General features: G+C 42.6%; 1 protein-coding gene across 1 annotated transcript in view; it reads right to left on the bottom strand.

Annotated features, from left to right (window-relative positions):
* Nucleotides 1-26,632, bottom strand: part of FRAS1 (Fraser extracellular matrix complex subunit 1) — a gene marked incomplete at its 3' end in the record, with an annotated part of 462,769 nt that overhangs the window by 189,632 nt on the left and 246,505 nt on the right. Inside the window, exons 16-19 of the mRNA XM_082837588.1 lie at nt 19,583-19,723; nt 17,816-17,956; nt 16,345-16,521; nt 2,388-2,528 (exon numbers count right to left, since the gene is read on the bottom strand). Coding sequence (XP_082693714.1) covers nt 2,388-2,528; nt 16,345-16,521; nt 17,816-17,956; nt 19,583-19,723 — 600 coding nt within the window. The remainder of the gene's footprint in view (nt 1-2,387; nt 2,529-16,344; nt 16,522-17,815; nt 17,957-19,582; nt 19,724-26,632) is intronic.

Raw genomic sequence — 26,632 nt, 5'->3', positions numbered from 1 at the left:
CAAGCCTGGCACACCCTTAGGCATTGACCGAAAGACGGCATTTCTAGTGTCAGTGAAAACACTGGCCGTGAACAGAACGTGGAATCTAGAACCACTGAATGAGGGGAACTGGCTGCTCAGCATGACCATCCCCATCTATATAAGTAAGAAAGTTCAGGTCAAAATTACAAAGCAGAAAAGCAAGTGGTAAGACTGTCCCTCTCTAAAATTCAAAGAGCGAGACAGGCAGAAGAGGGAGACATTTTGCTTCTTAGAAATCCCGGGCAGGCAAAGGGGGAACCATCCACAGCAGGGGAAACTAAAACTTCTCACTGGAGTCGGATGCCAGCCGTGCTCTCCCTCCAGGCCACAGCCTGGATGCCTGTTTTAGCAGCAACGCTTAATTAAAATACAAAGAACTGAAAAAGGCCTCTTTCTGGAGGTTATCCCGAGCCATGTTTGAAGTTCAGTCCCTTAGACAAAACTGTCAAAGCGGTTTTCCCCAGAAAAACCACCTAATTACTGAGAGGTACTACACTGAAAAAGAGCAGTGAGTCCCAGTAAGTGTAGGCAATAAAGATAAGGATGGCAAAGAATCAAAGAAGGTTGCAGCTGTGGCTACACTTGTGCTGCCAAGGTGGGCAGCATGGAAGGAGATGGAAGGATTTCTCTGCCAAGGACGAGAAGGTCTGAGCCTGTCTGATTCCAAGAGGAGGGGAGGTGAAGGGCTGGAGATGGGTAGAGCTTGCTGGAACTGATGACAAAGAATTCCCTTCTGGCACAGAGCTGGTGGGAAGAAAAGGCCCAGAGTTCCAGTAAAGTCAACTGCCTCTCATGTCTTCTGGCGGGAGGCCAAGGCAAGATAAGGAGTTATAGGGGGAAAAAAAAAAAAAGCAAGCAAGCAAATGAACTGCTGATTAGAAGGCTAGCATGAACTATCACCTCTTCTACATTCCTGAGCCTCTTAACTTTGCAAACGCACGTCCAAAAGATACGAGCGCTCTCAGGACGATCTCCCACCGCACAGGGCTTCCTCCCTGCCAGAATATTTCCAGTGACCTGGGTGCCCTGCCGCCCGCGGTGCCCTCCATCTGCGGGTTTCAAGCAGGCAGAGGCACAGACAGAGAAGAGGTAGAGCTACTCAGACTTTCCTCCCCAAACAATTCTCCACACACGAAAACCAACTGGGCGAGGGTGAGAGCACATAAGGACAGACCACGGTTTTCAAAGACAACCCCAGTGACAAAGAAACCAGGACCCCGCTCCCACCACCACCACTGAGCTTGATAGAGTGTTTCAAGTAAAGCAACCCATCAGGGGCCTACAGAGACTAAAAAGCTAGTGGAAGAAGACAATTCCAGAAGGAATATAATAGTGATCTTCAATGGTCTCAATCTGTGTTCACAGCACATTTCCTCTTTGGTGTTGGAGGCCAGATGAATCTTACAAGTGTTAATTGATTTCAAAAATATTTTATACATTTACTACCTGTCTTCCGATTCCAGAAACACATACCAAACGATTTCATAACCATGGGCTTTCTCCTGTAAGTTGGCCTCAACACTCTATTTTTAGAAATAAAACCATAATCATGATAGAATGTGTTTTGTCTTGTCTTTTTTTCTGTAGATACAAGAAAACACAGTGCTACAGTAAGGTGCTTAAATTTTAGTATTTTGTCGAGTCCAACAAAACCCTGCACTAATCTGAACTGGCAATTTCTAGAATCTCTGTCACTGAAATATAAAGGTGCTCTTAAAAACATATCGGACTGGGCTTCCCGGGTGGCGCAGTGGTTGAGAGTCCGCCTGCCAATGCAGGGGACGCGGGTTCGTGCCCCGGTCCGGGAGAATGCCACATGCTACGGAGCGGCTGGGCCCGTGAGCCATGGCCGCTGAGCCTGCGCGTCCGGAGCCTGTGCTCCGCAACGGGAGAGGCCACAACAGTGAGAGGCCCACATACCGCAAAAAAAAAAAAACCACATATTGGACTGACATGTCAAGGAAGAAAATAAACACCTCTCTCTCCTTTTGCTCTATTAGGCTGCAGCCAGGCGAAGGAGGGCAGAGACCTGCAGAGGCAATGCCAAACGCCTGATCCTACAAAAATGCATGAGAACCTGTGGTAGCTCATCTCCGTGATGAACACCACCATTAAATCCACCCCTCACTGTATGAAGAGGGTAAAGCTGATTCTAATTTTTCATTTCATCCACACTTCCCTATTGGATGAACAGAATTTCACTTGTTCCCCTCACTCTATCCCTTGACTCCTACAAGTTCAAGACAAGGATTCACAGCCCATTCCTAGTCCCCTGGTATGACAAGGTTTCTAATTACCGAGTCGGGTTGCATTATGAAGATAAAACATGGGCACAGGGAATATGCCCCAGCATGTTACATACTCACCTGTACAACTGCCTTCCAGGTTAAAGTACCCATCTGGGCACTGGGAGAGGCACTGCCCATCCAACAGCACGTGGGAAGGCCAGCAGGCCGTGCAGTTATGCGGGCTCTTCCCTGCACACCCAAAACAGGATTGGTGGCAAGCTGGAAGGAAGATAAAGCAGAGGAGACAATCAGGAAAGCCACCATTCGACAAGGACAGTAGCTCTGTCCCTCCTGTTAACCTTCCTGCATCAATATAAGTTCTGCGCACTCACTGAGTTTTTTTTCCAAGGACAGGGCACACATCTCACATACTTCTTTCTCAAGGATGTATCCTACAAAGCAAGCATCTGCGGAACCCAGATTAAGAAAGGCATAAATGCCACAAAACGGAAATCACCACTTGCAGAGTCATCCATTTCTTTCTTCCCATGTTCCCATTCTCAGAGAATGTCAGATAAAGAACAGCAAGCCACAACGGGTCTCCTTGCCTCAAGATAGTGCCTCTACCATCACACATCAATGGGCCGCTGACCAGGCTGCGCAAATTAAAGAGAAAGGTGATGGGAGCCTCACTTACTGATTCCACAAAGGTTTAATATGATGTCTACTCTCTGATGGCGACTGAACATACACAGGTGAGAAGAACTGTCCAACATTTCGAGCGGCCCAAACTAGCTGCATCAACAGACACACAAGCATGTAACTGCAATATGATAAATGGGGGATGGAGTATAACAGAGAATAAGAGCATCACATCACAACTCTCTGTGACCTCGACTAAGGTATATAATTTCTCAAGGCTCCCTCTCATGTATAAAATGAGGGATAAACTATACGTACTGTTGTGGACACTCCATGGGTTGTTTACCCTGCCTCACTCGTTTCTTCCCACGGAAACCACGATAAAGCCTCTTGCCCACGTCTTCCCCTCGCTCCTTCTGCCTCCTGACCAACTCTAGTGCTTCCCTGTGTGGCCCCTGCATGATGTGACATGCGCTTCCTCTTGGGAACTGTGAGTAACAAACTCTCTCTCCTATAGCAATCGTCTCTTGATCTTTTGGCCTCACCGTATCTGAATAATAACAAAATCTACAATTTGAAACAGCCGGTCATTCACCTCCAATCATTCATTCATTCATTTGTTACTAAGCCTCAGGCAGGTCTAGGTGCTGGAGAAACAACTGTAAGACAATGCATGGGATGACCCCATGCATTTCAGGCCACCTTCTCTCCAATGGACAAGATTCACAGCCTGCAGGGACACTACCTTCAGTCTCCTCTTTGCCTCCTCTGCCCCCTCTATCAAACACCTGGAAGATTTATTTAGAGACCAGCAGCTTGGAAGAACCAGATGGGATTTTACCCCACTGAGGTCTCCATTTCCACCAACACCCAATAAAAATGCAAATTTCAATCTTTGATTTATGTGGGGCTGTTACGAGCTAGGATGTCCTGGTCCAGTAGTTTAACTGGCTGTTAAAGTACAAAACTCCCGGTATATGGCTGGTATACGATGCTGTCCTAAGCCGTCTCGTGCTCCACCCTGGCACCCTGCTTCATCCCTAACCCAGAACCTAAAGGTTTAATACCTGTACCAGGAGGCCTCCAGGACCCAGCTCCTGAGTTAAGGCCAGGACCCATTTGGATTGGGCGGTACACCCCACCTTACTGGTTGATAAAACTCTGATTATCCTCCCTGGATACATTGCAGAACTTTCTATCTGTTCAACAGTATTTATTACTCTATGAAAAACAGAGCCAGAGTTCCACGTTTTAAAATAATTTCCTTTTTTTTTTACACTGCCTCGTTAACAACTCTATTAGCACAAGTCACAGTAATTTTTTTCTAAGTATTTTCAGAATCACTGGGAAAATATTTCCTCTTTAAAAAAAAATAGAATAGGGCTTCCCTGGTGGCGCAGTGGTTGAGAGTCCGCCTGCCGATGCAGGGGACACGGGTTCGTGCCCCGGTCCAGGAAGATCCCACGTGCCGCGGAGCAGCTGGGCCCGTGAGCCATGGCCGCTGAGCCTGCGCGTCCGGAGCCTGTGCTCCGCAACGGGAGTGGCCACGACAGTGAGAGGCCCGCGTACCGCAAAAAAAAAAAAAAAAAAAAAAAAAAAAAATAGAATAGCTAAGCAAATATTATAAAGGAGGGGTACACATTAGCTCATTATTTAAGACGTTTAACGCAAAGTGAAACAGCATGTAATAGAAAGTCAGGTGGCAATATTTCAAAAACCAGCTAAATTTATATTGTCAACACAAAGCCTTCCACGATGATGTGGGGAAGCAACATACTTCTACATACTTAAATATATTTGTGATAATACTAATATGTTCATATTAGACTTTACAAGATTGCTAAAATCTCTAGCTCTTCCTGTTATTATCCTTAATAAATAGGAAATCAAAGCGTATCATCATGGAATTGAAAACTGGGAGAAGGTGAATTAACGCATTATGAGCACACAGCTTATTTCATCTCATTCCATTCGGTCACAAAATCAATGTGATAACCTGGTTCAATGTGAATAAAGATTGTTATTGAATTATATAAAACAAGAAAGCAATGAGGACAAATGAGTTGAAAGGCTGATGGGCCAAGAATTCCAGGAGAAAGGCCCTTTGCCTCCCAGTAGATTTTAGAAATAAGCCTCACTGGACATCCCCACGGCAGACTTCAGAATTGCCTTCGTTAGAAATGTTTAAGAACCAAATAGATAATGAGCTAGTTAGCTGCTGTGTGGCACAGAGGGGAAAAGATATGCTGGGTGACCTTCCTCTCAATGTATTTTTTTCTTTTTGATACTCTCTTGCTGTAACTACAGGCATTTGCATCTTTAAAAAAGCTCATGAAACTTCAATTCTGTGCTGGTTTTGGAAATGTCTACACTATTTCAGTGACTTTTATGAGGGTCTATCATGCTATGGAATGATTTCATAGCAGCAGTTCTGGTTTGAAGTCTAAGATCCTTCAAGGAAGACTAACTCCATTACAGGGCATATATGTTAGAGATCTGAAAAAAGTTCTATGAATAATTTCTCCACGTAACACTACATTTTTAGAGAGTGGCTTTCCGGTTGATGGCTGAGTGTATTTCTGAAAAAGCATAACTGAGCTGCTTAAGCACTAATAGTGTCAGTACTAAAAGTGTCCTCAGATGGTTGTAAACTCCAGTCAAGCTGACTCCGGTAAAAATTTTACCCCAAATAATCAAAACATATCAATTTTTTGTTCATTCTATTTTCTATTTAAATTTCAGACAATGAACACTACTACATTTTTTTTTCTTTTTAATAACACAAAAAGTGGGCCAGCATCCCAATTTTCATATATAAAATTTCCTGGCTTTTCAAGTCAAAACAATTTTTGGAGGTAGATGTCTTTCAAATTATGATGTAAATATCAAAATCCTCTAGGATATGCAGTAGGAATACTGTGATGAGGGATGAACAGGAGTGAAGTCAAATAAAATCGCTCTCCCTCTTTCCCTCACCCTTCTTTTCCTTCTTTCTTTTTTTAATGAACATGACCTAACCTACCTCCCCAACACCGCACTAGATTGGGAACCCTTAAAGAGTAAAAATCACATCTCCATCTCTGTGACTCCCGCAATACCTGTCCCGGGCATGTCACAAGTTCTCAGTAAATGAGTTTCTGCTGACTGAAAGGGTGGGCAAGTAGGAAGGTGCGGGGGCGGGGGGGGGGGGCAGGGTAGGCGGATGGAAACACTGGCAGACACTTCTAGGTCTCCTTTCTCTTTGATCTTTTCTTTTCAGCCCTTCTCTGTTTACGTCATGAATACTGGAGCTTCCCAAAATTGTACCCTCTGCCCTTTTCTTCTCACTCTTGGGCAAACATCCAGAGCTTTAATGATGACCTCCATGCTGGTGAGTCCCAGATTTATGCGTACAGCTCTGACTTTTACCCTCAACTCTAATCACATAAATCTAACTGCCTAAGGGATATCTCTGCTTGGTGTTTCACCGGTATCTCATATTCCTCATTCCCCCAATACTACCAGTATCCATTTCCAAGCTCAATCGCTATCTACTTGTTATAAATTATGGCATCACGTTCCCTCTGTCCAAACTGTACTCACTATCCACCTCCAGCCCAACATCCTACCCCCTACCTGGTCTTCCCTTTGTATTCCCTGGCTCACCTTTACCCCACCATTCACCAAGACACTCATGCTGAGATCCTTAAGACTTCTACTTTTCCATCACCACAACACAGCCAAGGTAGGTTGACTTCCACTTCATAAATCTCTGTCTAATATCCCAATTTAACCACCCCCATGGCCCCTCAGTGTAGACCTTCAACGTCACTCCTGATGTGGATTAGTGCAGCAGCTTTCTAACCAGCCCCACTGTTTCTCCCAACCTACCTGCCACACCACGGCCAGAGAGATCACTACAAAATGCAAACTGACCAAATTATTCCCCTACTTAAAATCTTTTACTGGTTCTCTAAAAGCTGTAGCATCTAAACTCCTGAGCACAGCACATACAGCCCTTCATGACAGGACTCACCCCCGTGTCTCCAGTATCACTCCCTACAACTCACCCCTTTGGACTTTATACTGCAGGAGTACCAAAGGCATGATATGCTTCTCCAGATACGCCATGCCTTTGCGCTTGCTGTGTCCCTGGCCTAGAATGCCCTTTCCCACCTTCTTCCCTGGTGAATTCCCATTAATCCTCCACAGCCGGATGATGTGGTTTTCCTTTGCAAATCTTTCCTCATGCCCTCTCCCCGCGACAGTCAGTCTCCTTGTTTGTGTTCTTCCTGTATTTTGTGCCTACAGCCATTACAACCTGTATCATGTTCTTTTAATTACTTGTTCAGTGTCACTCTTCTCAACTTGATCATGCTTTCCTTAAGGTGTGGTCTGTATCTTTTTCATCTTTCTATCCCGAAAGCCTAGCACACCCATGCTATAAAAGCAAGAAGGGGAAAGTGAAGCAGATGGAACATTTCTAGAAGGCATGCATTTGTACAGCTATGTCAGCACTCCAGGGAGTACATTAAAGACCGTTGCTTAATACAGATGCTACGTATCTTATTCAATTAACGCAAGGGAATCCCAACTTCATAAATAGTAACATACTCTTAAACAGAGCACGCCGACCCCTCCCCATTTATTTCTTTAATTAAAGGTCTGTGCCTTAAGGCCTTTGGTGAATCTTAAGAACTAAATAGATCAAAATACCACAGTGTACTTTATTTCTTCCCATTCACCCAAAGCAAGTTAATTAATTAATCAAAGTAATCAATGAATTTTCTTATTTAAAAATAAAAGAAATGGGCATTCTGGTCCAAGATGGCAACATAGGGGGCTCCTGAATTCACTTCCTCCCATGGTCATACCAAATCTACAGCTACACACAGAACAAGTCCCTCTAAAAGAAATCCAGAAACTAGCTGAGCAACTCCTACACGTTAGATGAATGAGGGGAAAGAAAAAGACAAAAACCCACATCAAAACGGGTAGGAAGGCAGAGACATACAATCAGGAGGGAACTCACAACGCCCAGCTTCTCCCTGAGGAGTTAAGGGTTTACAACTAACATCTAGCACCCCAACTTTAAGACTTCCACCTGAGAAATGGGACCCCAAAACTCTAACTCTGAAAGCCAAAAGGGCTTGAATCCAGAAAACCTCAAGGACTAGAGGATACAAAGAAACAGTTCTTCACAAGCTGCCTAGGATTTGCGTGGTTGTGTCCCCCCAGGGCTCAGGGCAGAGGCATCAGTCAGAAATGCCCATCTCCCAGTCTTTTCCTGAAAGAGACGTATTTGCATACATTAAAAGCTGCAGCCTGAGGGTCAGGCTTCTACTTTAACACACACATAGAGGCTGAGTGCCTGCAATCCTCTTCTGAGACCTGGGCGCGAGGTCAAGCCCTCCCTCTGCCCGGCTCCAGGTCACTCTTTCTTCCTGGAAAGAGCCTGTGTGCACTTCCGGGGCCCTGGCTTTTGTGGCTGCTGCCCAGAGGACACACCCCTTGACGGCCAGACTCTGGTGATCAGCAGGGCTTGAGTACGTGGATTTAGTTAGGACTGTAGCAAACAGAGGAACAGTTCTTAACTGGCTACCCATGCCCTCGGGGCTCAGTGCAGAGGGAGTGGACAGAAAACCCACCTCCCAGACTTTCTCTGAAAGAGGTTCATTGGCACAATTTAGAAACTGTTGCAGAAGGGTCCAGATCCAATCAGACAGCATCTAGATGCTGACTGAGATCCTCCCTTTTGAGACAGGGACAGGGCTTTGCACACCCTCACCTACTGGGTGCCACTGAGAACAAAGAAAGTGACTTGGACAATCACAAAAGTTTAAGACACAGCCAAGAGCTAGAGCTAGGCTGAATGATAAGGTTCAGACAACGGACTGGTGATTGCTGGGGGGGTAGGGAAGGCTGAGGGGAGGGGAAATGAGTGAAGGTGGTCAAAAGGTACAAACTTCCAGTTATAAGATAAATAAGTCCTGGGGAATCTAATGTACAGCATGGTAACTATAGTTAACAATACTGTGTTGTGTTTTTGAAAGTTGCTGAGAGTAAATCTTAAAAGTTCTCATCACAAGAAAAAAATTGCAACTATGTGAGGTGATGGATGTCAACTAAACCTACTGTGGTGATCATTTTGCAACATAAACATATATCAAATCATTATGTTGTACAGCTTAAACTAATACAATGTTATATGTCAATTATATCTCAATAAAACTAGAAAAAAAATGCATACCAAACCTGTATTGATTTTGTGCAATTTTGCCCCATGCAGTAAGATCCGTCTAAGGAGGCAATACTGTCTTCAAGACGGAAAAAGAAGGCTTGGAAAAATTTAGTTGCTAAAATCTCCCTGATGTTTCCCTGACCAAAGCTCTGTGATCATTCTAAATTTAATGAAAAGCCAGCAATGCAGGAATGGGGGCCACTGGGATGTTTATTATCTCTGCATTCTTTTTTGAAGCCCAATGTTTCTACTGACATAATACATTAGAAAATATGTAGGTAAAATTCATTATTGTACTACAGAGTTCATTTTAATTTTTTTATTAAATACTTATTTATTTGGCTGTGCCGGGTCTTAGTAGTGGCATGCGGGATCTTTCTTTTTAGTTGCGGCATGCGGGATCTCGGTTCCTGACCAGGGATCAAACCCGGGCCCCCTGTATTGGGAGTTGGGACACTTAACCACTGGACCACCAGGGAAGTCCCCAGAGTTCATTTTTAAAATAAAACTTGTAATTTCCTCAAAATTATATTATCTTGAACCCTCTTGCTGAACTGTATGGGAACTGAAAAAATCCATCATTAATTTGCCACAGAATCGGGGCAATTTATGTGGGTAGTCCAATCATCCCAGCTATGTTCATATCCCATGCTGCTCCACCACTGCCCAGCTGTTGACATGGTGATTGAGCTGGACCATTAATTGAGATGGCCTGGCCTGAAATTAAATTGTAAAGTTCTAGGGCAAAATGAAGAACAAAGGATCTAGGCTTGGAAAGAAGGAACTATTTCCTAAGCAACCATGTCCTCTATGAGAGCCCAGGATCCCCCACTGCTAAACTATTCTTTAGTCGGTTCACTCTAAGCCTCACTTTCTTCATCTATAAAATGGAAGTAAATATAAACACACATGATTTCCAATCAAATTCTTGGTTGTATGGAATTTTATAAACAATAAAGTGATATATATATGTGTGTCTGTGTGTGTAAATAACTGTAAGAATCTATATCAAAAGTTTAAAAGAGATAGAAGATAGAAGGGTTATAGGTAGGATTTACAGATAAAATAAAGGACACCTAGTTAAATTTGAATTTCAGATAAAGAGTGCAAAATATTTTAGAATATCTCAGGTAATACTTGGGCATACTAAACATTTCATTTTTTATGTGCTAAATATTTTTATTTCCTAATCCTATATTTTTTATATAATCATCTTCCTGATTTACTAAGAGGCTTTTCCTTATATGAAGAATAGATCATGATTTAAATAAAAGAATCAAATGTGGATCTAGTTAGACAGATTTTCAGCAAATAACCGTGATCATATTTTTTTCTCCTTTGACATTTTGACATGATAAATTATCTAATATCTCAATATGAGGTGATTTATACAGTATTAAAATAACCTTATATAAACATTAAAACTTTTAACATAGTTCTGAATTCAATTTGATCTTTTTAAAGGAATTTTATCTAGAATCTATAGTTTTTTCTTTCTAATGCTCTAATTTTGGCATTAGTGTTATGCTGGACCAAAAAAAAAGTGTATTCTAAAATATACTATCTTTTTCTATGCTCTGGGATTTTATAATCTTATAAGATTTATTTATTTGGGTTTTAGATGGTTTTAATAACTCACACATTAAACTGTCTAAGCTTAGTCCTCTTTCTGAGGAAGTTCTTTGTTAACCTTTTCCATTTTATGTATGACTTTTGATTTACTCAGGCTTTCTATGTCTTCTTGGGCTGATTTTGGCAATCAATCTTTTCCTTTAAAGTAATTTGATGGAGGCTTTCAAAATTTTTAGCATTGAATTTTACATCAGATTTTTTAAAAATCCTGTATTTGTATTTGCTAAATCTGGGAAACCTAGTAATAGATGTTTTTGGTTTTTTTGTCTATATTTTTTAAGTTTCTGTAATATGTAAAATGCATGCAATGAGAAGAAGTAAAAATTAGGATTTTTTAAAAACTGCCATCGTTAGAAAGAAGTTACACCAGTGATATGATAAAGTGGTGTAGTTATCCTTCTTTTTTTTTTTGCGGTACGCGGGCCTCTACACTGTCGTGGCCTCTACTCATTGCGGAGCACAGGCTCCGGACGCGCAGGCTCAGCGGCCATGGCTCACGCGCCCAGCCGCTCCGCGGCATGTGGGATCTTCCCGGACCGGGGCACGAATCCGTGTCCCCTGCATCGGCAGGCGGACTCTCAACCACTGTGCCACCAGGGAAACCCTCCTTCTTTAGTTAGAGACTTTGCTTACTCAAACTATGGTCTGTGGACCAGGAGTATCAGCCTCACCTGGAACATGTTATAAACGCGGAAGCTCAGAACCCACCCCAGACCTACGAAATCTGAATCCACGTCTTAACAAGATTCTCAGGAGTTTCCTTTGAGAAGTTCTGCTCTACAGAGAGACCTCAACCAAAAACTGGGTCTTCAAAATAGTTGAATCCCTTAAATGAAAAAAAAAAAAAAAATCCTCAGCAAGAGTGGAAGGAGAACTTCTGCCCTTTTATATAATCTCGATTATATAAACTTCTAAAAAATCCTAATTTTTATTTCTTCTCATTGCATGCATTTACATATACAGAAACTTAAAAAATATAGACAAAGAAACAAAAACATCTATTACTAGGTTACCCAGATTTAGCAAATAAAAATACAGGATTTTTAAAAAGGAGAACCTGAGACTGAGTTGAGCAATCTGACCTGATCTTAAGAATACCCATAGGAGAGAGGAGAGGCCTCCCAGTGACAGGAGTCCCAGGTCCTTCCTCCTGTCCATCCACCCTGGGCTACCCAGTCACTAAATGACTCCAGAAGTCACCAGTCACATAAATTACCATGAGAATAGTGCCCCTGAGTTGGGCAACGTAGGGGTCCCTACCCAGCTCTGCCCTGGAGACCTCATTTAGACTCACACCAGCTCCCAGAGGCATGAAAACTTAGTGGGGAAGATGAATGAAAAAGTAAGGGATGGTCCTTGATCTTGTTCTGGAAGGCCTGGTTTTTATTAATTTGTTTTGTTTTATTTGTGCAAGGGTACTGACAGGTGTTTCTTGGGGTTTTTGTTTGTTTTAGAAACTAGAATCTGTCAATGCTGGTGAGTAATCAGTTAAACAGGTGAGATGAACTCTGGATAAAATTACTGAAGTCCGGGGCTTCCCTGGTGGCGCAATGGTTGAGAGTCCGCCTGCCGGTGCAGGGGTTCGTGCCCCGGTCCGGGAGGATCCCGCATGCCGCGGAGCGGCTGGGCCCGTGAGCCATGGCCGCTGAGCCTGTGCGTCCAGAGCCTGTGCTCCGCAGCGGGAGAGGCCACAGCAGTGAGAGGTCCGCGTACCGCAAAAAAAAAAAAAAAAAAAAAAAAAAAAATTACTGAAGTCCTTCTTTTAGCTAATACTCAAGATTAATATTTAAACATGTACTGAAAGCACCTCCAAATTATCTTCTACAATTAGTGACAGATTTTATTTCGTACCAGCAATTCTAGCTACACTTTGAAAACACAGAGGCTGTGTATAAAAGAAGCATAAAGTCAAAGCTCCATCTTCTGAAGTACCCAAGTTCATTTCTGAGAGTGAACCAAAAACGCAGGAAAAACACATGCAGGTTTCTGTCCCCATCTCACCAAAGTGCTTCTGCTTGGGAGCCTACCTCAGCCCACCCCTCTGTCTTCCCCACCTCCCTGATGTGGATTTCATAGTACAGACCACTAGCCAAGTGTATGTCGTGGGTTTCGTTGCTGCTGTTGTTATTCATTTGTTATTTTCCGTTTCTCTCACTAGAATATAAATTCCATGAGAGCAGGGATTTCATCTGACTCATTCACGAGGGCACCCCAAGTCCCTAGAAAATGCCTGGCACCCAGGGGATACTCAGGAAACATTTGTAGAAGGAATGAATAAAGACAGACTGTTCTCCAGCTGATAATAAACAATATTCTCTTTGGTCACTGTTGGTTAATTTTATATTTTTTCATCCTTCAATCCCAGACTTGGATCTTCGTCAAATATCTTGAGTAAATTTGCTTCATCTTCCACTAGATAATTCCTGGGTTTGTCATGTAGCTCAGAGTAGAAACTTTTATAATAACTTCTGACAATTTTCAGATTCTAAAGTAAATTGCTTCTTCCTGTAATGCATCTGCCTCTCACTTTCATTAGCTGTGGTAATATGCTAATCCCTCTGTGCTGCAGTCTCAGAGAAAGGAAGAGGGAGAGTTCCAGAAAACAGTTGGTTTTTTTCTTCTTTATAGAAAAGCACTTGAGATGAAAAGGTCTGTAAAAATCAACTCTCAGTGGCACACACAAAAACTCCAACCTTTTAAAACGTTCCTTAAAGAGGAGAGGGTATTTCTCGTGTGTGTGAGAAGGCATGCCCAATGCATTCTCACAGGGCTCCCAGGCCTGAGTTCTGAGACGAGGCTTCGGCAGAACTGAAAATGGAACAGATTGTGGGAAGGCAGAAAGGTTGCCAGAGATACGGGACGAGTGACAGGAAATACATCAATTAACACACTTAATACTCAGGTAAGGTTGGTAACAACTGGTGGTTGCACTCAGCTTCCCAGTGGAATCTTGGGCAACTCAATTAACCTCTTTCTACCACATTCTCATCACTAATAAATTGAGGACAACAATCTCCCTAGCAGAGATTGCGTGGGATTTGGGAGTAAATGTGAGTAGAGAGCTATATGTGTGATACCTAACAATATTGTGTGAATAAGCATAAAATCTCGGGGCTACAAGGTCCTCAAGAGGTCAATCTAGCCCTTTCACAGGGGACCATAGTTAAATCATTCCAGAGGGATTAGATTCTCATCTTTTTTAAAAGGTGTCTGTAAAAGGGATTCCCAGAACATTCCCCTTGGTCAAGGATGCTTTCGGAAATTTAAGACGTCTCAACCCTACAGCATTGTAATGCTGTGCTTTTGTCCCTTCGGCGACCATATTATAGTAGCACGCTGGTGTAGTGCACGGCTACTGGAGCCTGGCTGACTCAGGTCCCCACTGGACTCTACTCTGTACTGGCTACATGACACTGAGCAAGTTACAGCCTTAACTTCTTCTAACCTAAGTTCCTTCACTGACCCCATAAGGCTGGTATCAGGACCTAGTGGAAAAAACAAACAAATAAGGCACTTCTCACAGTGTCTGCATCATGGTGTGCACCAAATCAACAGGAATACTATTTTCTGGCTCAATAACCCTGGTTACTCTAATTTATATTAACAACTTTTTTTTTTTTTTTTTGCCGTACGCGGGCCTCTCACTGTTGTGGCCTCTCCCGTTGCGGAGCACAGGCTCCGGACGCGCAGGCTCAGCGGCCATGGCTCATGGGCCCAGCCGCTCCGCAGCATGTGGGATCTTCCCAGACCGGGGCACGAACCCGTGTCCCCTGCATAGGCAGGCGGACTCTCAACCACTGCGCCACCAGGGAAGCCCAGCAATTTAACTTTTAATTTGTTCATTATTTTTGTTTCTCTTTTCTGATCCCTCACTAAATTCCCTATTTTTCATTTTTAAGAAAGCAATCAAAATCATAGGAGGACATTAACCACTCTGAGTAACCTGGGAAGATTTCTTCTTTATTTGTCCTAGGATCAGAAGGGAAGGCTGTGTGGTGTGCGCTTTGGGAAGGCATTGGGACTCTTAGTGACAAATATTCCCATATTTTGTAAGTGGCTGTGGAAACAGAGCCACGAGGGTTTAAGGGACCATGGAAATTTTGGGCAGTGCATATATGGGTGGAAACCAGCATGTCTGGGGACTAGAGACCCTCCCCGAATTTTAGACACCATGTAAAACCCCTGGAGCCTGGTGCATCCCAGGGAGCAGTGGGTTACCCTTATAATGTTCGTGAATACCTGAGTATATGGACCGAAATTTATACCAAGTGATCATGGGGGCTTTACAATTTACCAAGCACTTTCACACACTGCACCTCCTTTGATCCTGGCAAAAAGCTTGTGCGAGGGCTTCCCTGATGGCGCAGTGGTTGAGAGTCCGCCTGCCAACGCAGGGGACAAGGGTTCGTGCCCCGGTCCGGGAGGATCCCACATGCCGCGGAGAGGCTGGGCCCGTGAGCCATGGCCGCTGAGCCTGCGCGTCCGGAGCCTGTGCTCCGCAACGGGAGAGGCCACAACAGTGAGAGGCCCGCGTACCGCAAAAAAAAAAAGCTTGTGTGAAAGACGATTATCCCTATTCTAATGCTGTGGATGCAAAGGCTCAGACAGCTGAAGTGTCTGGCCTGGGGTCTCTGTATTCCAATTCTGCATATTTCTACTATGCAGTATAACTCACCGTGTCCAAAATCTTTTAACCTAACCTTGAAATCCAGCATTTCCACGTGGGAGTACATTCCAATGTAAAATTGAAGCCACCTTAAATTTTAAGCTTGTAATACAAAATTGAGTCTGCAGTATGCTTACAGTTATGTTGCAAAAATAAAAACTCAAAGCGTACAGGATAAAAGACTCAGATATATTATAGCAAAATGGTAAAGGCAACTGGGTTTAGCTGGTAGATGGTGGGCAGACTACTTTTTTCTACATTCAAAATTTTCCTTAATGAACATACGTTTACAATGAAAAATATAAGTAGAATTTTTTTCCAAGTAGCTTGAGAGTTAAAAATTTCATCCAACAGCAAGGAACGTTCTTGTAGGAGCAGAGGGGGGCCTCCCCTACCTCCCAAGAAATTATATGTATCTCCCCTTCATCTCATCTTCAACCACTTATAGATGACCCAGCTCTAAGTCAAATTATTCAAGATGGCATCAATTCTCTGTAGACGATATGCCAAAACGATGGCAGGAATCACTTCTAAATTTTGACAGAAGTCCAGCTTTTGCCCTGAAGAGACCAATTCATATTAAGAGTAGCAAATTGTACAAATAATAAACGGAATTCTACAATGAGTTCTGGATCTGTCTCGGTTACTCATACTGTCTCTGAAAGAACTCTCACCAGGAATTTCTGAGAGTGTAACTCTGGGGGCAGTGGGGTAAAAGCAGCTAGCTCTTTAAGATCACCTATTATGCACAAAGGGAAGGGGGACATCAGTGGGGGCCACTCTTCTGCATGTCGGTCTTCTGCTCTAGCCACAAGCATCCAGGAGCCACTGTAATGGGAAAGCCAAGATCTTCTGGCTTTGGTCCCACCTCACAGGATCCCTCAAGAGGTAAGCCCAGAAGCTACCTAACATTTCCTCAAATCAGGCTTACTTACCTTCACACAGCCCAGTGTTCTCCAAGTAAAACTGGGCTCTGCACTGGGACAGACACTCGCCAGAGGTGATGTTTGCCCCAGAGAGCTGCTCAATGTGCAGTCCTTCCTCTGGCTTCTTACACTGGGTGCACTGAGAGCTCTCTGGACCCACACAAGTCAGGCAAGAGGAATGACAGCCTGCCAAGAGGAATAAAATGCAGGAAAAATCCAAGGATCAGATAGATGTTGCAACCAAGGGGAGTCCCTAATTAAGTCAAAATCACTCAGAAAAGTGCACCAGATACATCTTTTCAGGAAACTGTTTTTCTAATGTTCTATACAAAGCCCAAGGTGATAATAACAATATCTGTGAGAGGCCAAATGAGGGTGATGTTAGCTAGTCACATCTCTCAGGTTCTGGAAGGGCTGCCAGGCTATATCATGGGGTGGGGGGGGGGAAAAGCAAACTGGACAATATTGGCTTGGTTCTCCAGAGATTCACATACAGTGGATGACGATTTAACATTACAGCCTCAGTTCTCATGGGAGATTTTAAGAAGCATTCCTATAAGGTCCGTAACTGTATTTTGTGCAAAAATGGTACTTGTGTTACTGTCCATCACGGCATCCATCACTCACTATAGAGGGGTCCAGGCAACAAATTGATCTTAGAATTTATGTGAGGAAAGGCTGCTTTTCTAGACAAGGAAGAGGCCCCTTTAGAGCAGCAGCAAGCATTTGACAATCCATCCCAGGTTCTGGTTTTCCTTGGCTACTGGTGAAGATCAGAGGCAAAGAGAGTACTCGAAATCTCTCCTGCCCACATTCTGATATAATGACCTCTACTGTCCTTTAAAAGATTCTCTAAATTTTCTTTTTCAGAATATCTATTGCAGCATCCCTGTTTTAAATATATTTTTCTTGTAACTATTCTCACATTCTTTTCCAAGGTGCCCTATGTATAAGTAAACATAAATTAACCTTTTACTTAATTCAACTGTTTGCTCCCAATGTTCTAGTTTCAAAAGGCTCAAATGAGACTGTCCTCCCAATGAGCCCAAAGCCTTTTTGGCAAACAGCTATTGAAGAGTTTCCATTTTACTTAACCCAGAGGCATTGCTAGTAAGTCTCAGTTTGCTCAACAGTGTCATTAACAAAAAGAAGTTCTTCAGGGAAAAACAAAATGAAGACTAACAAAAACATTAGCAATGGTCAGAGAACAGAAAAAGAAGGAAATAAGTTCTTTTAATGTACCACGGTAAAGAGAATGACATTCCTCTCAAGAGTGGCCAGAAAAATCATACCCTTTTGAGTGTCTTCACAAATATTCAAATGTGATTTTTCAGATTATCCCTTGGTAATGAAAAAAAGCATATAATGCATACATAACCATATAGGATACACTAGAGGAAAAACTGCCCCCAAAAGTAACTTATGTCTATGTCCTTGTGATGGGAAAGTCTCTCAAGAATGATGGTGACGCCAGTGATACCTCTGCAGATCCCATGGTCAGGGTAGAAGCCCTCTCCACAGCTGGGCAGACAGTGACCTTGGCGCAGGGCCTGGGGGTAGAGGCAGGCTGTACAGTGAGAGGCCGAGGGTCCTGAGCAGCTGGCACACGAGTTGTGACAAACTGAGGAAGAGAGGAAGAGGGGAACACAATGGGACCGAGGCGACTAGGGTGCCTACTTCTTGGCCAGGCTCCTTATGTGCTAGGAAGCCCTCTCATCTATCACTCAATCCCCCTTCAGCTGTTGCACAAAATCAAGAGATATATGTGTTCGAAGGTGGTTATAACACCAGAACTGCCCACATTGCCCCTTTATCCATCTTTCACCATGTTCTATCAATTATTTATTAGCTACACTTTATGTATGTTTGTATTAAGTGTTTTATACATATTGCCACTTTTAACCTTCATAGCAACATTATGAGGTAGGTATTATTAACCCCATTTTACAGATGAGAAAACCCAGGTCTTGGGGAGTTAAAAATTTTACTCAAGATCACAGAGTTAATTAGTAGCAGAGCTGGGATTTAGCCCTAGGTCTGTCTGAACCTAAAACTCCCATGTGAATAGGGAAGAGGGGAAAGTTCATGGATCTGGATGTTGGGAGCACTGGGATTTTGATGGGCCTATCCCCTAACTTATGCCCTTAGCCAAGTCTGGGTCTCCCCAGGCCTAGTTTCCTTGGCATATGTATGGCAAGAGGGTGGACTACATGGTCATTTAAGACACTTACAACTGGACATTTTAGGATTCTAAGTAAGAATTATATTAAAGAATCTGACCACTATGTATGGCAATGTCAGGCATGCATCTCTGCTGCTTTTGTCCTGGTTGGTAACAGTGGGACATCTCTGGCTCCAAGAGGCAGATGGTACCATGCTGTCCTAAGGGACAGGAGTGAGATACTGCAAGAAGGCTCTGGAGGACCATGGTCAGGAGCTGGGAGAGGGGAGTGTGGGGACAGGATCAGACCGTTGAGGGCAGGATATTGAGGAAAAGGGATGAACACTGTATAAGTAAAGAGGTTGGCAAACAAACAGGAGGTTAATAAGACAAGGTGTGGGACAGGTGTAAGTATCCTGCCAACAGGTGGAAGTAAGAATACGTGTGTTTGTTTTGGAGAAGAAGGACCATCAAGGTGTCCTAGGCAGCAATAAGTTCCCACCTCAAATGGGGATGTTTCGTAGTTTAAGTTGTATAAATCTGAAAGAAACACTACATAAATAGCACATAAAACCAAATTTTTAATAGGTACACACTTTAGCTTTATAATCTACCAAACTTGATTTACTTTTTAATTTTATTTTTGTGGTGTGCTGTAGTTGCCAATATATGTGCTTATAAATGCCATCTATGGAATGATTCTGTCACACCTACAACCTGAGTTAGTGATGGTTTACAAGTACACAAGGATTGTGTAAAGATCTTAAAGATGTTCTCGGCATTTCAAAAAGATCCAATGATGAGATCACTGGAGATCTAATGTGTACCAGATACACATAGGTTCTATAAGGAAAAGATATTCCTTTTAACTTGCCATTTTTCCATCATGCACACATTATGGGAATGCATCACAAACTTCCAAATGAGCAGCATATAGCACCATCTATAATCAAACATGTATTAAATGTATTAAATTATTAAATGTATTAAATGTATATATATATAAACATATATTAAATGTATTAAATACTTTTTTGATGATGATTATGATGATGGTGACGATGATAAAAATTACCCACATCTTACCTTTGCATTTGCCAGTGGCATCAGCATAGTACCCACCAGGACATTCAGAAATGCATTTCCCATCATGCAACACGGTCTTCTCAGCACAGGTAAGACATCTGGGACTATTGGGGCCACAACTCTTACAGGACTGATCACAAGCTAAGGGGGAGGAAAACCCATCAAAGAAAATCAATAGTGAGCAAAGGGAGAAGTGAAAGTCTATTCTTCACAACGTCCATAGTTGGTATCAACATAGTAATCACATTCTTTGGCTGCTCAGGTAAGTTCTATTTCCTTGATTCCAACATTTCTGTTTTTGCAGTTGAAGGAGAAACAAATAATTATGAATTAAACTAAGCATAACAAATACTCTGAGGCCCACCTACCAGTGTATCCAATTTAATATGGGATTTAAAGTCAAAACAGCTGGACTTTCCTGGTGGCGCAGTGGTTGAGAGTCCGCCTGTCAATGCAGAGGACATGGGTTCGAGCCCTGGCCTGGGAAGATCCCACATGCAGCGGAGCAACTAAGCCCGTGCGCCACAACTACTGAGCCTGTGCTCTAGAGCTCACAAGCCACAACTGCTGAAGCCCGTGCACCTAGAGCCTGTGCTCTTCAATAAGAGAAGCCACCGCAATGAGAAGCCTGCGCACTGCAACAAAGAGTAGCCCCCTCTCGCCGCAACTAGAGAAAGCCTACAAGCAGCAACAAAGACCCAATGCAGCCAAAAATTAAAAATATAAATAAATAAATAAATTTATTTAAAAAAAAAAGTCAAAACAGCCTTGGTGGTAGGGTTGCCAGATTTGGCAAATAAAAATGCTCAGTTAAATTTGAATTTCCAGATAAATAATGCATACTTTTTTAGTTTAAGTTTGTCCCAAATATTTCATCCTATATTTTATCTGACAACCCTGGTTGGAGAGAGAATTCAGGAATTCAGAGTTCTACTAAGCAAGGTCATGCTACAAAATTTGGTTGAAATAACTGAACTTCACACAGCCTTCCAGGATCTACTCATTCACTTATCCATTCATTTAGCCCCCCAAACATTTCTTAAGCTCTGTGTCAAGTACTGTGCCAGGTGGTAGAGACACAAAACCCAAATCAACTTGGTCTCTGCTTGAAGGGGCTTGTTAAGTCTACCAGAAGGAGATAAACATATGCAATATTAGCAGTATTAAACATATCACTCAGATTGGTCTGTATAGACACAATAAAAATTTCAACAGAATGTGTGTGGGGTAGGAGGTATGAAAGGTTAAGAAAGGATTCATAGAAGAAATGACCCTTGAGCATTGTCTTGGAAAGCGAGTCAGAGCATGCCAAGCTGATGGGAATGTACTCCGGGCCAAAGCCGTGAGGCGAGTACAGGCCCAGAGCTTGGGAAATCCTGGGAAACAGCAGTTCATTCGGCTGGAAAAGTGGGAAGGGCCATAGTAACCTGTATGCCAAACTCTACAGTCTAGATTCTCATCCTATGAAAGATGCCCGTGGCCCCTACACAGATTTAAACAAGGTAAAAATATGGCTATGTCTGTGTATAAGAAAGATCATTTTGGCTTTAGTTTGGAGACAGTTTGGAGGGGTGAGGAAGGAGAGCTGGGGGCCTTGCTGGAATAGCGTAGCAACGCTCACAGAACAAGATGAGAGGGAGCTGAATCAAGGCTGTGAATGCGGTGATGGATTTGAGAGCTGTGTAGGTGAAAGTGTCTCAGATGGCTGCCTGGGGTCTGGTACGGAGACGAGTGATGCCACTCAAGGAACACAAAAAGGAGAGTGGGGGATTACAACAGACTCAGTTTGAGATACACGCAGTCCAGTAAATGGCCTGATTTAGAGTTCTGAGACTCAGGGGAGAGGCTTGGGGGTCATCACATAGGGGTTGTTGAAATCAGAAATTAGTTGATTTATTCAGTAAAAGCATGACGGATAAGAAAGAAGTAGTCAAGGATCTGGAGAGCACCAAAATTTACTGAAAAAAGAAAAAAACTAGCAAAGGTAACAAAGAAGAAATGATCCAAACGTAGGAGAGAAAACAGGAGTGTGGTGGCTGAGAATCCAAGAAAGGAAGAAGGTTCAAGAAGGAAGACATTAACAGTACAGAGAGGACAAATAAAGACTGAAGAGGGTTCACTTCACTTAGAAATTGGGACACGAGTGACCTGTGCCATAACCATTTCAGTGGAGTCATCAGACAGAATGAAAGTGAAGGCCATGATTATAAACTGTTCCTTTAAAGGCTCCTGGCTGTGAATGCAAGGGTATAGATAGAGGTGAAACAACTAGAAAAATAGTACAGATGAACCTATTTCCAGGGCAGGAATAGAGATGGAGAGAACAGACGTGTGGACACAGAATGGGAAAGGGAGGGTGGGATGAATTGGGAGATTAGGTTTGACATAATTACACTACCATGTGTAAAATAGATAGCTGTATAGCTCAGGGAGCTCAGCTCCGTGCTCTGTGATGACCTAGATGGGTGGGATGGCGGGGGCGGAGAGAGGTCTGAGAGGGAGGGGATATATGTATACATATAGCTGATTCACTTCATTGTACACCAGAAACTAGCACGACATAGTAAAGCAATTACACTCCAATTTAAAAAAAAGTGGGGGGAGGGGTTAAGGGGATGTATTTTCTCTCCAATACTGTAAAAGCCCAAAGCAAATACAGACCCCGGGAAAGGTTTTTAAAAAGAGAAGAGGTAGAATAATTGTTGAAAGCGTATCTAGGAGAAAAAAGGGGAGTTACATTCAAAAGTACAGATGGAGAGATTAGACTTGAACAGAACAGAGAAAGTCCTCCTTTTCTGAGTAGAAAAGGGAGGTGAGGGTGAATGCACCTGCAGGTAAGTCTATGACTCAATCTATTCCATGCTCACTGGCTAAATTCTTTAAAAACAAGCAAAACAAACTTCTTCTCACTATCAGAGAATCGGTGTTTCAGGAATAGAGAACTACTGAGATTTATTCTGTCTGTTCTCTCAATCCACCTACACCATACTAACCTCCTGAAAAAGATTTCAAGAACTTGAGAAAAAGGATGGCAACTGATGGGGCCAAATGTTCCACCCTGCATCCTAGAGGATTCAGCATCTCTCTAGAAGCACACATGTAAGGCAAGATAATCTTCAGTAAATGGACAAAGGCAGTGGCCTTCATATCAGAGAAGAAGAAAATCATCCCCTCAACGCATAGCTGGAGCAAAGAAGCAAAAATGAATCTAAAAAGCGTTCTTCTCCAGAAGAACCCTCCAGAAACTTCTGAAGCTTCTATTCTAGAACTGACATATCCACAGAACTGAATAATCTACAAGCCAAGTGGATTTTCCCAGAAATAAAGAACTGCGGAAATTTTTTAAAAATTGGAATTGCCCAACAATAAAAACATTACAGATCGAATGTTTTAGGATACACCTAAAGTAATACTTGGCGTATAATTTGTAAATTTAAATAAAATTATTAGGAAGATGTCATTTCTCCCCAAACTAGTCTATAACTTCAATACAATATTAATAAAACTTCCAGTTGAATTTTATTAGTAATTCAATAAACACTCTAAGGTTCATGAATAGTTAACTTTAAAAATGAAGATGAAAGAAAGGGAGAATTTGCCCAATCAGACATTGAGACATACTGCAAAGCAATAGAAATTAAGGGACAAAACAAAACAAAGCAAAACAATGTGATAGTGGTACAAGAACAGAAATTTGGACTACTCAAACAGCTCAGAGATAGACCTATGTCCATGTGGAAACTTAATATCCAATAAGGATCAATGGAGAAGGTTAGACTGAGTCACTAAATGATGCTGGGAACACTGGATCATGAAATGGAGGAAAAATCAAACTGGATCACTACTTAAACTTATATACAGAAGTAGACTCCAGATGGATCAACAACCTACATAAAGAAAAAACTGTGAAATTAATAGAATTTCTTCTATTAATTGCGGTATAATTTCTTTGTGAACTTGATCTGGGTGGGTCTTCTTAAACAAAAATTCAAAAGCAAAATGTTAAAGTGAAAAATGATGAATTAGAGATTTCTGTTCAACGAAGGGCACCACATGAAAGGTTAAAAGGTAACGAAATGGGAAAATGTTCGCATAGTTATGACTGACAGAGTTAATATCTATAAGGTGCAAGGAATTCCATAAAATCAACAATAAAAAGGTAGCAAGGCCTATGAAACAATGGGGAGAACATATCAAAAAGCAACTTATCAAAGAGGAAACACAAAAGTCCAACAGGAGTTGAAGATATTCTCAAACTCATTAATAATCAGAAAAATGCAAATTAAAATAGGATGTCCTTGTATACCTATTGACCAGGAAAAAACCTGAAGTTTGATAATGTCAAATGGTGGCAAGGATGTAGAGACGAAAGAGCCCTTATGCTTGGGAGTGCAGATGCTGGTGAGCTACCTGGTACTACTTATCACATAAAGAAAATGAAGAGTCAACAATTAAAGAATAAATTAAAATTAAAAGAAAAAAAAAGAAACCAACAGTTCTGCTCTCAGGTTATCCATCCATCCCAAGGAACCTCCCACCCAGTTCATCAAAGGACATGTCGGCGGTTGTTCACCGGTGCTCCCTAGCGATGGTGTGCAGATGGACGGAAGTGAGGGATCCCGTCCCTGGGACAGCAGATGGGAGAGCTGTAGGCGATGCAGACCAGGAAGGACTATGCAGCAGTGAGAAACAAAGGGCTAGATGATATAGCAACTGGGTGAATCTGAAAAACATACCGCTGAGTGAAAAAAGAACAACGTGAACTCTATAACATGGTATCATTTAAGAAAAACATACATATACGTATACTCGCTGAAAACAATACCCATTTTACATGAGCCCATAAAAACAAGAAGATAAAAAAAATTAAAATAGTTGCCTAGGTGAGGAAGGGAAATCGGTATAAAAGGAAGGAAAGAGAAAAAAAGGAGAGGGGGAAGGAAGAGAGCGAGAATGGCTAACAGAAACCTCTGAACTTGCTTTGATTTATTGTGTTAGCTAGAGTCAGAAAAGCCCTTCATAATAGCTCAAGTACTTACATGACTAAAGAATGAGGAGGTTTTGTCCTTTGAATTTCCCCACGCCTTATATCTAATATTTGTAAAACTCAAAGCATGTACCACAGACAAACTTGGTGGTTGTAAATTCTTTCAGCCAGGGCATAGCACCATTTATAACAGGTTGTGCTGGATTTTTCTCAGCACTCAACTTTGAGATTTCCACAGATATGGGTTGCTTGGTTATAAATTATTAAACCAACACCAGCTGGTCTTTATCTCGAATAGCACTAATCTGAATTGAAAGTAAGTTGGCATTATTAGCATCTTAATTAACATTCCGATACCAATCAGCGACTCGGTTCACTGTTGCTTTAGAAAATATTTCTATGAACCTTTCTGAAGGCATTTGATACAAACTTAGAGAACTCGACCAATTTTATGAAAAGTTTAAACTCCAGCCTTGTCTATCAAAAGGGCCACTGGTCAATGCCAATGGCATCACAAAGTCTTGTATCTGCTAAGCGTATTGGCAGGCATTCAGTAATTACCTATTGATCAATTGATTGGTTGGCTGACTAATGTCAACAATGATCCATCCTCCTGTTTGAAAGTTCTCTTTCTGCTTTGTTTCAAAATGTATACAGATAGCATTTCAGATGTATACTCTCTCCCTAAGCCACCTGTTCAGTAGTCTTTTTGCAAAATTCTTCCAGTCTGCAAGGAGACCTGGCTTTCTTCACTCAACCTCTCTGCCCAAGTAGACTCCCAACCCTCACCGCCTCAGGCTCACAGTAACCATCCCTCCTTTTACATACACGCATCCCTAGAAAAGTTGCTTTCTCATTCCAGATAATATCGTCTCGGTAGCAGGTCCGTGTCACCACTCCTTGTCAGTGACAGTAGCCAGCCTCCTTGGGGAGTTAAAGGGTAAATGCCTCAGGCCTTTAAGTTAGTGCAGATTTGACATCTGCTGACCTTTAGAGAATACATCTGGCTTAACTGGGCAGGAAAGTGATGTCGGCAGAAAAAGATTACAATGCTCAGGGTAATGGCAGCCTGCCTTTCTCTCCTTGTTCTCTCCTGAATCCACACAAAAGCCACCCGTGACTTGTCCATATTGAGTGAGATTTCTCACACCAGCGATGCTGATGGGTCCCTGCACAGCTTCAAGCAAGCAGCCGCCAGGGGGTATCTCTCTTCCCCAGGACAAGTGGATTTGTCAGGTCCCAAAGATCATCTCATTTGTGCTGTTGCCCTGCTCAGCAAACAAAATGAGGGCAATAACTCAAGAAAGTTTTATGGGCTACACATTTTTTATTGATTTAGTGGACTCAGTTATTAAAAAAAAGTCATCAGGCCTTTCAACAGGTATGGCCATCACGATAAACTGGATTCAAACCTTTCATTCACCGTCAGGTGCCTACCTGTGGGCCTGTGTCCACAGGGGTAGCCGGCTGATCTAAAGACTGACAGGAAGACAAGGAGGAAGGGGGAGAGGAGGATCAAGGGAGAGGAGAAGGAGAAGAGAGGGGAAAATGGGCAGAGGTGCATAAGGAGGTATCACATTACAGGGAGCAGTAGAGCAGTGACCAGGCTGTTAAGGTCTAAACCCAGAAGACCTAGCCTGAACTCCAACTCTGCCCCTTATTAGTTATGTGACTTTAGGCAGGTTTCTTTCTTTCTTTCTTTTTTTTTTTGCGGTACGCGGGCCTCTCACTGTTGTGGCCTCTCCCGTTGCGGAGCACAGGCTCCAGACGTGCAGGCTCAGCGGCCATGGCTCACGGGCCCAGCCGCTCCGTGGCATGTGGGATCTTCCCGGACCGGGGCACAAACCCGTGTCCCCTGCATCGGCACGCGGACTCTCAACCACTGCGCCACCAGGGAAGCCCTAGGCAGGTTTCTTAACCTCTCTGTTTCTTCATCTGAAAAATGAGGATGATAATAACTACCTCACGAAATTGTGAGGATTAAACACTAAATACTCACATAGCACCTACTCCGTGCCAGGCACTGTGCTCAATGCCTTGCATACGTTAACTCAGCCTTTGAA

This window comes from Leucopleurus acutus (genome assembly GCF_964270905.1).
Source record: "Leucopleurus acutus genome assembly, chromosome: 4".
NCBI classification, from domain to species: Eukaryota; Metazoa; Chordata; class Mammalia; order Artiodactyla; family Delphinidae; genus Leucopleurus; species Leucopleurus acutus.
The sequence above is the reverse complement of the archived record's forward strand: the minus strand, read 5'-3'. Positions and strand labels throughout refer to the sequence as shown.